Source organism: Strongylocentrotus purpuratus, unplaced genomic scaffold, assembly GCF_000002235.5.
Source record: "Strongylocentrotus purpuratus isolate Spur 01 unplaced genomic scaffold, Spur_5.0 spur5_scaffold_4, whole genome shotgun sequence".
Classification (NCBI taxonomy): domain Eukaryota; kingdom Metazoa; phylum Echinodermata; class Echinoidea; order Camarodonta; family Strongylocentrotidae; genus Strongylocentrotus; species Strongylocentrotus purpuratus.
In genome coordinates, this window is record NW_022145610.1 from 25,847,728 (window position 1) to 25,859,945 (window position 12,218).

At 37.3% G+C, this 12,218-nt stretch overlaps 1 protein-coding gene across 1 annotated transcript; it reads left to right on the plus strand.

Moving 5' to 3' along the window:
- Positions 1–1,039: 1,039 nt before the first annotated feature.
- On the plus strand, positions 1,040–11,080 carry LOC579936 (LIM/homeobox protein Awh). Its single transcript, XM_030997884.1, has 5 exons — positions 1,040–1,859; positions 5,282–5,466; positions 6,964–7,190; positions 9,676–10,092; positions 10,678–11,080. The coding sequence occupies exons 1-5, from the start codon at positions 1,767–1,769 to the stop codon at positions 10,758–10,760; spliced, it is 1,005 nt and encodes a 334-aa protein (XP_030853744.1). The 5' UTR covers positions 1,040–1,766; the 3' UTR covers positions 10,761–11,080.
- Positions 11,081–12,218: the final 1,138 nt, after the last annotated feature.

Below are 12,218 nucleotides of genomic sequence, written 5' to 3' on the forward strand. Positions count from 1 at the left end.
GAAGGTACTTTTTTTAAAAGACAGGATCGGTTTGGGCTTGGGGCTTTTCGGATGAACGAAATACGAATTCGGTTCTTTCGATCGGGCTTTTAGGATTTTTATTAGGAGAAAATAAAAACATGCCCATTCCAGTGGTGGTTTCGTTTGTAAGATAACGCTGGGTAGACTTTCAAAGCATGAAATTATTTCTCTCCTCACATAATCAACTCATGGATGCTTGTAAAAATCCATGATCAAAATAATCATGGATCAACTTACAACCATCATGAATTACTCAATTATATGTGAATGCAGCACTTCTTCACTCTCAACTGAGTTCCTCGATGTGTGTATGTAGTTTGGAGGAGCAACTACCAAGTCTCAAATTTACCAACGTCTTTTCAACATCATCATCATCTCTTACTTCATCACATCACTATTTAATACAATCCATGTTGTACCATTTTTCTCGTTCTGTCTGTGTTATATACATTCTAAATCAACCGAACTCAGATGTTTTGGGATATACATTGAAATGTAATCATATAATTTTCATTTATTCGTAGCCAATACCCATAATTATGCCTAACGAGTATTACATATGAATAAAACTGTAGCAAGTTGATCAGTACTAGTCTGCTCAAATTAAGAATATACAACAATGTAAACAACAACAACAAAAACAACATCAACACTTATTAAATAGTCCCTTGGGTTGAAAAAAAGCTTTATAAATATCAAACTAACGACCGAATAAATAATAATTTTCTCCTGTTTAATCTATTTCTATTGATACACTTCATACAAATACAAGTTTATAACATCTTTGTGTATTTTTTAAACCGAAAGTAAAAAAGATGACTATTCCATATTTGGGGGCGGTGGCACAATTTAATATAATTTTTCTACAATGTATTCATTGTAAAACAAAAACAAATTTAACAAAATGATTGTAATAATGATTTAAATAGTCATTGCACACGCAGCTTCAAATCATATACACACTCATGTGCGCCAAGAGACTTTGTTATACTGCCAGTACAGTGACCGCCATCGAGTGGACTTCTGTACAGCGATTGGTCAACAGCTAGCAGAAGGCGTAATACATCACACGACAGCTGATAGCTATGGTCAGTCGATAGCCACGCACGCCAGAAATAGCTTGACCGAAAGCGAGCTTACAGACGCAGTGGTCAGCGGGCGATTCCGTGTCGCCGCTCCGTAAGGTATTACATAACCATCCCATCAATAAATCCATTTCGAGAGCTATATTCCACCAGAAAGCAAACACAGAATGCCATGTACACATGCGTTTGTTTCAACACGCAAATACAGACGTCATAAATAAATGCGGAACCCATTTCCTACTATAGTACAGTTATCCTGTAATTCGGAGTAGACTGCGGACGCAGGAATCATCTTAATCTCTTTATTTTCTCCAGATAAAAAAAAAACAACACCATGGGTTTTTTGCTCTTCACGTTCTCATCATGACGTTTTGTAAATTGGATGCCTGATTTCGCGAAGGAGATAGCAGACGTTTTTGACAACATTTGAGCGAAAGTCATCGAAAATTGATATTGGCGTCTTTTTACCACTATTTTCATCTCGGAAAGATGCCGAAATGGCGGATCACATCCGACAGATAAGAACGATGGTGTGTATTCATCACGAATGAAGTATTTCTACAAATTTTGCGAGAGTGGACATATCATTTCATTCGGAGATATTTGATTGTGTGGATAATCCATTGGCTTTTACAGCTGGAGTCGGGATCAGCGGCCTGTATGGGGCTTGAGACGCACGGCTCTGCGGCCGCGGCGGGGAGGATCCAAGACAAGATGAGCCAATTGGACTCCAAGCCCATCGACACAACTGAGGTGTGGATTTTTTGCACTTTCTTGGACCTTGTTTTACGATTTCTCCTTTACAGTTTATTTTCTTTATTCTTATCTGTATACCTTAAACGAGAGTTTGTCCCCACATAGGGCTGCCAAAGATCGCCGCCTTTCAAAATGTACTGTATATAGAGAGTAATTTTCAGCGTCTCCAACGTTTTGTGAGAAATGGAAGCCTACAGTTTCATTTATGTCATTATATATCATTTTCCAACACTTATTTCTTGTGTTTTTTCAGATATACATTAAGGCATAATATTCATATGCTTAATACTACACACAAAAACAAAGTAAAACAAAGTTATAGAATAAGTAACATTAATATTTAGTCATGTTTACTTTATACAAATATTATATGCACCACTATATGCAAAAAATATTGCAAAGTTATTTACTTTACTTGTATCAAAGAGAACTGTTGCTGAGCTAGCGCCATGAGCGTCCCTGGACGGTGTGTGCGCTCTATAAGTTTACACTATTATTATTATTATTTACTTTTAGACAAATTGAAAGTTTTTAATGATAACAAATAATGAACTCACCTTGTTATGAAAATATTTTGAGAGACGTCATTTTAATGTTATTAATATTATTTTGATACCATAAATAAAACTTAAATTGACATATGAGTGGAATTTCTGGCAATGGTCAATAATACCAGCGCCCCGATAAACACGTTTGTCTTATGTCGATGCCCTTCTTTATAAATGAAAGATTCTTAATATTTAAATGTAGGAAAATATAAGTAATGTATCTATTAATGAAAAATAAGATAGGTACAACTAATTCGCAGAATCCTCTAGCTAATTCACTCACAGCATTCAGCAAACAACACATGTCATTTGGCTAAGGCACATAGGAATATTTACACTTTATTATATTAACTGGTTTACAAATTTTTAAGTTTGCTAGATTTTGTCTCACACGTTTTAAAAATCTCTGTATTTGAATTTAGTTGAACGTTTTAAAAATAAGCCACCAGAGCATGCCAGCTAGGGGTGAATCTAGGGGCGTCAATAATGAATTATTATGGGATTTTCCAGATATTTTCAGACTTTTATTCGAGCTAAACTGTACCCCAGTAAGAGTTGAAAACCCGTTTTTGTTTGTTTGCTCATTTGCTTTTGTTGTTGTTGGGTGGGTGTACTAGGCTTCGGGGTTGGCTCATCCGATATGTGTGTTTACCGGATAAACTGACACGGGATCCGTTACCGTCAACAGAATATGTAATATACATGTAATTGCAATAAAATGATACAAACAACAATAAAATATAGCAAACAGACTACCAAAGAAAATGCAAATAATGATTTTACAGAAAAGAAAATAAGTCAAAAAAAGTTAACTCATACATTTTCATACAGGTATGGCGGAAAACCTATTTCAATGGTATATACATGTATGTACATTATGTTTGTACATTATTTATTCACAGTTATTCCATAAAGTCCTGCATGTAGAATTTGCTTTACTCGTCGACATCATTCAAAATCATTGTACTGATAGAAAATAAGATTTCTTGACACAGTCTCGCTAATTTCCACTCTCTAATTTGACAGTATCTCGGATACTTAGCATTAGCAACAATACATACGAGCAGATTACATCTTAACCAATCGGCATTGGGTATTTTCTATCATAAAATTATGTCTTTTATTCTTCTCAAATATCAATTTACATTCATTGGAATAAAAAGAATGGTGTATTTCCAGTTTGATATGCATTGATTGAAACATGCTGTTTATAGAGTCAATGAACGAAACGTTTATTATGTTTATCATACTGAGGAAAAAAAACAGATCATCCTTCATTTAATTCAGCATACAGTAAAAGAACGTATATTATCTTTGGAATGTGTTATGGAAAACAAATATTCATCCAGTCTATAAACATGGCGTAAGTAAACAAACTTTTCAATTTTAGCAATCTGGTGAAAAGGGGCGTTTAGAACTAACTAGCATAATCATGATATGGAATGAAATGACTGTTAAGAAAATGAAGAACGTGAAAAGGGACCAATTAATTAACTATCTTTTTCTTTTAGGGGGGAGGGGGGCATAGGTGGCACTTTTAAGTCTTTGTCTACGTTTGTTATGCTTTTACACGTTACCGAACACGCGTATGTGTTTTACCGACACGGTACAACCCTTTATTTCGATGTAGATATTTTATTGATCGCCTTATACATTGTTGCACCCCTATAGCATACCATACGTACTATGTGTCAATGAACCAATGTGTTTATATTTGTTTTACGGGCCGTTAAGAATTTGTCACGCTTTCGTCCTCTATCGCAATTGCAATACAAACTCTGTACTACTGTGACTGTGTAGTGTGATTGTTCAATTTGTTTGTGATCAAAATGTCATTCAAAATACAAGGGCCATTTGTTGTTGTTTACCTCTTCCAATGTTTAGCTTCAGTAATTCTAATCGCAGTTAGCGCTTGAAAAAAAAAACATAATCTGCATAAAGACGACAATCTATTTTCGAAGTGTTAAGCGTGTTTACTAAATGTTTGGAGTTCGAAATTAAATAAGATTTATATGAGCCCAATATTTACATCGTCTGTATTATAATCATAATGTAATGCACTTAACTTGAATATAATATTCATAAAATGCACTTTCAAAATCATAAATGCAATATACATATATATATATAATATATACTGCATTTTACTTCGAATTCTTCGAAAATGTTTAATAATTTGATTTGAAATTTGTTATTAGAGTGCATTTCGAGGATGATTATTATATTGATTAATATTCAACGTAGAATTTATGATCGTCTGTTTGAAAGGGAGCTATACATTATGATGATTGCAACTTCTTTCGAAATAAATAGACCTAAGGCAATTTCAGTAGCCTTGTGCGTCACCTTTTGAAATGTGCGTTCGTGACAATGAAGTATTACGTAATCCAAATATGATTTTTTTTTCTTTAATGGATTATGCAGTGTATTGAAATTGCTCGTGATTTGATTTTTCGAGAATAGTTGAGATCTTGTTGTATTATCAATGGCAGTAATATAACGGCCCTCTTCGGGGCATATTCAACGATATATACACCTTTATCAATAGAGCACTTATCGCCCCTCCCCCCGCCTCCTCCCTTTAAAAGACGTTAAGGAGTTTATTTGTTCCTTCTACTTTAATTTAATTTTCATTTTCCCCCTTTTTTTCCTTTTTCTTTATTCCGTCGCTTTTATCCTCGTTTATTCACCCCTACTTTATCTTTTTCTTCTTGTTGTTCTCATTCTTCTTCTTCTCCTCCTCCTCTTCCTCCTCCTTCTTCTCACTTTTTTCCTTCTTCTTCTTCTTCTTCTTCTTCTTCTTCTTCTTCTTCTTCTTCTTCTTCTTCTCCACCATCTCCTCCTCCTCCTTCCCTTCCTTCTCGACTGCAGAGCAAGAGTGAGAGCTGCGCTGGGTGTGGAAAGGCAATTATTGATCGTTACTTGTTGAGGATAGGGCGTGGTCTGAGCTGGCACTCATCCTGTCTTCGATGCCTTGAGTGTGATGAGAGTCTCAGCTCGCATCAAAGCTGCTACTTTAAGGACCAAAACGTTTTCTGCAGGAAATGCTACTCGAGGTGAGGAGGAAATGGATGGTGGAGGTGGTGATGATGGTGATGCTGTTGATGGTGGTGATGATGGTGGTGGTGGTGATGCTGTTGATGGTGGAGGTGATGGTGGTGGTGATGGTGGTGATGATGGTGATGATGGTGATGGTGATGGTGGTGGTGATGGTGATGATGGTGGTGATGGTGATGGTGGTGGTGATGATGGTGATGCTGCTGATGGTGGTGTTGATGGTGGTGGTGATGATGCTGATAGTGGTGGTAATGACGGTGATGCTGTGGATGGTGGTGGTGATGGTGGTGATGGTGGTGATGGTGGTAGTGATGGTTGTGGTGATGATAATGATGATGATGATGATGATGATGATGATGATGATGATGATGATGATGATGAAGGTGTTGTGATGTAGCCTACATGTAGTTCGCTTAATGACTTCGATGGAAAGCAATTTGTAACCATCGTTTTTATTATTATTATTATTATTATTATGATAATGATGATGATGATGTTGAGGATGAAGATGATGGTGATGGTTATGATGATGGTAAGGATGATGCTGATGATGATGATGGAGATAACGCTGATGGTGGTGATGATGCTGATAATGATGACCCAACCCACAGCAAATAAGGATTATAGGAAGTTGTAAAGTAAGGAGATATTGAAGAAAAGGAAGAGTAAAACAAAAATGAAGAATAAGGGGAGGATGCGATTGTGATTATGCAGGGTGTGGTTTCTATGGTGATTAAACAAAATTGAAAGACGACTTTTCTCACGATGATGATGTTGATGAAAGACAGCATTGTTATAAGGAAAGAATGAGCAAACGAAATACAGAATACAATGTTTATGAATATAGGATGAACGATGTGTACAATTATTGATAAATTTAGCCTACAATAAATGATAGTTTCTCTAAATATATAAAAACTGATTCTGTAGTCCTAAGAAACCTTCGCTTGGTGTTGTGTTCGCGAAAACATGAAGCAGAAATTATCACAAAGTTTTGTTTCTACTTCCAAATGTACAATATTTTCTTTTTTTAATTTGGAGGTTGAGTGAGTTTCCCCGGGCAAACGTCATAGCATGATTATGTATTATGCTATATGGGCGTTTCTTCAAGTCATAGGGGAAACCGGTCGCCCCTCCCACTCAAAATCAAACAAGTTATAAACTCCCCGAGATCATTGTTGATTTTCGAATAACGATGTCGATGATGACGATGATGATAATGATAATAATGATAATAATGATAATGATTATAATAATAATGATAATGATTATAATAATAATGATAATGATTATAATAATAATGATTTTTTTTTTTAAATGATGATAATAATGCGATGATTATGATGACGACCATGACAATAATAATAATACTGAAAAGAAGAAAAGAATTGTTGAGATATGATTTCAGATTTCTTAGAAGATGTCACGTGAAGTACTATTGCTTATAGAATATTCCAATCTCCATATTATACTTCATATAATTTTTTCATTTTCAGGGAATTCGGCACCAAATGCGCCCGTTGCCTACGGAACATCGACGCTAGCGACTGGGTCAGGCGAGCGAGGGAAAACATCTACCACCTCGCTTGCTTCGCCTGCGACAACTGCAAGAGGCAACTATCGACGGGCGAAGAATTTGCGATGATTGAAAATAGAGTGCTGTGCAAGTCGCATTACCTTGAGTTGGTGGAAGCAACATGTCGCAGCAATGGAGACGGCAGTGGTAAGCAACTTCTTATTCTTTATATATCTTTTTATTTATTTTCCGTTTCAATATGAACAAAAGAAAGACATGTACTTTATTCAACATAATACCGTATAGCTGCAAAAGAAAAGAGATTTTTATTAAAAAAGTTCGCTCAATATGAATATTTATTAGGATTACATGATGGAATATTTAATGTAAATTCTCCATTAAAACACGCACATCCTTCAAGCACACGCACTATCCGAAAAAAAATAAGAGTAAATGTTAAAATGTCACCGTTGTCAAAAATTACGCCTTACATAAATATCTTTGAATAGAAGATCATTAGAAAAGGCCAGTACAATTAAGCCAACACTGCAACATTAGTGTGGGGTGTGTGCAAGAAAGAATAAAACCAGTAATGAACGCACTACTGAATACCCTGTCATCCAGGGGCTCAGCCCATTAAAGGGGGGGAGGGGCTGCATGAGAATTTGATTAATGTGTTTGTAACAAAAATGATTACTGGCCTTGATTGTGAAGTTAATGTAGTTGTTTTGTGTACCCGATGTTTTATCACGGGTTGTTATTAAAAAATAAGACAACTTGTCTCTCCAATCCCGATGTAGAAATGTGTTTAATATTTTGCCAATCTATTTTTGAAAACGCCCTTGTATGTGTCAGTTTTAATGAAGAACAAAACAAATTTCGTTTGACGTCGGAGAAGCCATACGAATCACTACAATGATCTTGTAAACATTAGGATGCAGGATTTATCTCAGTCTTGATGGGAAACACATTTTCTATTTTTACGATAAATACGAAGAAATACAATAATTAACTTGTTAATCCGTTTCCTGAAGGACTACGTGACGTAGTGCAGAGGTGTCAGCCAAGGGATGTTAAGGGGCGTTTGCCCCATAACAAAAAAAAAATGAGGATGTTTTCAATGTGTAGAATTTGAAGGGTATATGCTCTCGAAAGCTATACGTCTACCCCGCCTCTTTTTATAGTTGAATCGATGCCCCTGGAAAATTGTTTTGATTGAAAAGTGTGTTTAGTTATTTATACTTGTTTGATTATGCATTCAAAGAGTCGGTTCCAGGGATTAAATGGGATATACGTACCCCCTGGCAAATTAATTATGTTATATAGTTAACAACTAAAGTATTTACAATAACAAGTTTGTAATTTTTAAAGCATAATAGGCCTTAATTGATTTATCCCGATTTACGTTTCTTGAGAATTCGACATATTAAACTTTATATCTAAAAGTATTCAATAAAGGGCCTAATTCGACCAGTCCAACCTTTATTCTTTAGTTAGAAAAAAACACAAAAAACTCAAATTATAAATAATTGTCCCTTTACATCACAGCATGCAAGGCACAAATATACATGTATTGTTCTTGTTTGACCCTAGCCAATCCGATAATGTGAAAATATCTTCTTATCATTTACTTACTCATTGTCATTTTTTTTTTGTGTGTTGGGGGGGGGGCGGGGAAAAAGGGGTAAACGTTTCCTATACCCCCCATCACAGAATCCTGGATCCGCCATAAAGACGTAGCACACACGATGGCATTGTGGATTTTCTATACCAGTTTTTGTCTTCTATATCGTTCTTTAACACTTTTGTGAATCACTTTATTTGAAACATGATGTCTCATTATTGACTTACGAAAACGACATGTACAAAAATACTAGTTAATCCAAAACAAAGCCATGCACTTATAACCAGGGGAGGCGATTTATTTTCATGACCGGGGGGGGGGGGACGAAATGCGATATTTACTTGTACTTTTTGAAGGATATTATGCGATGGAGTGTAGCGACCGAGCGAGAAGATTTTTTTTTGCATTTGTATTATACTCTTTGGCCCTCCAGTGCCTAAAAGTGTGTTGCAGTTCTTTATTCAGTATTTGCTATATATTTTTTATTTGCACTTTTACAAATTTTCCGGGGAGACGTCCCCCCCCCCCCGCCCCCGGATCACTGCCCCTGCTTATAACACCCAGCCAGAGGACCAACCAACAAACTCGTAACTTTGGTTAATAAACGAAAGTTACATATTGAACATTACAACCAATCGTAAACCGCTTAGAAGAAGAAAAAAAAGGCTAAGCGTTTTAATATATGACAAGATAAATTCGTTTCATTGCTTGTATGCATCATCTTTCAACTTTGTCTTGCTGCCCCCAACATTTTAAAGGAATTTTGTCCATGGTCCAATACTTTGTTATTGAATAATTATTTTTCTCTCAATATGCAGGTCTACGTTTTAGATGCAAACCTCTCTTTCTTCAAAGCAAATTTGTGTAATGGAGCCCCGGCCTTTATCTGTTGGAATGTATACCTGAAGTCCATTTTCTAATATTTTTCGAAATTGTGCCACCTTTTTAAACAGACTGACTTCTTTCCCAACTGTGTACCTTTCTCAGATTGAATACTATTGACAATGATTGTATTTCAAGGCGGTTTGAAAACAATGAATAAAATGTTGCTCTTTTTTTGACGACCAGGTTCAGAGTACGGTGGAGAAGGAAGCGGGAGTGAGCGTCCACAACAGAAGACCAAACGGATCCGGACCACTTTCACCGAGGAACAACTCGAAGTCCTCCAGGCCAACTTCAACGTCGACAGCAACCCGGACGGGCAAGACCTCGAACGCATCGCCCAGATCACAGGGCTGAGTAAGCGGGTCACGCAGGTCTGGTTTCAAAACTCACGGGCGCGCCAGAAGAAACACAGCAATCCGCACGGCATGGAGACGCCGCCGGGCGGGCTGTGCACGCCTGGTGGAATGGTGATGGGAAGCGGTGCTGGTAGTGGTGTTGGCGGTGGAGGGGGGCTGGCGGCTTCTGATGGGTACACTGGTGGCAGCGATGGATGCTTGTCGCTAGCTGGGAGGAAACCGTCCCCGTTGCCGCCTAAATATGGTGAGTAAAAAAAATTCATTGAATTCGAGAATTTACTACGAATATGTCGCAATCAACGGGGGTTGTATAATACAATTGCTTCATTGTATGATCCGTATCATCTGAATTAGCGACTCCATGTGCTGAAGGCTGAAAGAGCGGGGGGGGGGGGCTGAAAAACCCCACACCCCTGCCCTCTCCTTGTCGTACTTGTAATTTGCAAGCCTGATCTTTACAATAATCATATACGTACTCGCACTAGTTCACATGGTTTATGAACGTTCTGCATATACTGGGAAGAAAACTTTTAGTAGTACGTGCAAAAACAATGCAGTATTGTGAGCTACATGTCATAGCGACGATAATTATAATATCATACAGAAATGTTATGTAAAACATTGGTATTTCCCGTAAATTCCCGACCAAGTTCAAGTTCTTGGTCATCCTCTTCGTCTCGGGCTTCGTCTATCCTCCTCCTATTTCTTGTAACTTCAGGATCGCTCCATTTCTTTCATATTTGTTATTACCTATGCCTTTCTTATTTACATTCCATGCCCTTTCTATTTATTTATTTACTTATTTATTTATTTTCATCTTAACTTTCAGTTGACATGTTGGATTCCTGCGGCAAGTGCGGCATGATCTACTGTCTCTGTGAGAAACTCGCCATCTGCTCGTCCACCTCGTGACAGAAGTTTCGAATCACCTGACACAATCACGTGATGAACTTCACCAAAATCACGTGATGAACTTCACCATAATCACGTGACCCCTGTAAGAGAACCAAAAACTATGAACCAAAGACACACACACACACACTTCTTATGTGTAGGAGATGAGAAGGAGAATTTTGTTTTTAGCTTCGAAATCTGGACAGAAATATTTAAAAGACTGAAGAAAATTATCAAACGATAATCATGTATTGACCAAGAATAGGACATTCTGCATATGACCTTGTGTGTGTGCTCGACGATAGGTTTTGTAATGTTGTATGTCAGAGTTAGAGAGAGAAAGAGAGAGAGAGAGGGAGAGAGAGAGAGGGGGGCAGAGAGAGGGAAAGGGGGCAGAGAGAGGGAAAGGGGGCAGAGAGAGGGAAAGGGGGCAGAGAGAGGGGGCAGAGAGAGGGGAGAGAGAAACGTCGAGAGGGAGGGAGAAAAAGAACTCGTGTATGCGTGTGCATTAATTTTGTGTGTGCCTGTGTCTGAGTGAGAGAGAGAGAGAGAGGGAGAGAGAGAGAGAGAGAGAGAGAGAGAGAGAGAGAGAGAGAGAGGGGGGGGGCGGGATCGGGGGGGGGGGCAAGTTTGAAAAATATTGACAGATAAGTGAGGAATTTGTAATAAGCCATATTTGTATAAGTCATGTTTTGATGGAAAGTTTCAGTGCAATATTTTATAGTTTGTAGGGGAAAGCTGTTGATATTTCTACCATGCAAAGTCTTTATCGTTATTTATCTTGTCAACATTTTTTCGAACATGATAGCGTTCTTGTGATGTTTGTTTTACGGTGTATTTTTAACGAAGGCGTTCAAAGTTATTGGTATTGCTTGGTTAGGGGATACTATCAAAATTCCTTGTTCATTTGTTCATGTTGCAATGAGTTTTGTTTCCAAGGACATGACAAATCGTGAAGGTGTTTGAGATAAAGAGATATTTTTATTTGGAAAGAAGTGAATATTTGTAATCGTTGTCTCATGTGTTGCGTAAGTTCATGTTGTTTCAGTAGTTCATTTCATTCCAACCACAGCTTCTTTTAAAGTGATTTGTAATTTCATTTAAAGATGTCATTACATTTTGAAAGAATCGTTTAAAGTTCAGGCCCTAGTGCGTGGGACTTCTCGTCGCATCATAATAATATGAAAACACATCAAACCAAAAGTGCATTCACTGGTCAGGGCCAACAGTGCGTTGACGCCAGAAATGCATTTTGTATCGGGTTTAAAAACGTTGAATATGTTAAACAAACGAATAATCTATATCAAACGATCGTTTTAAAATTGTAATATGACAGCACAAGGATAATTTTCATTTGAATATTGGTCGAAACAAAGTCAATCGATGCGTTCTGCAAAGTGCGGAAGGGGGTCAGATAAGATTTTGGACAGCTGTTGGCAAAGGGCCATTTATTTCTTGTGCGCAAGTGTTCTGCGC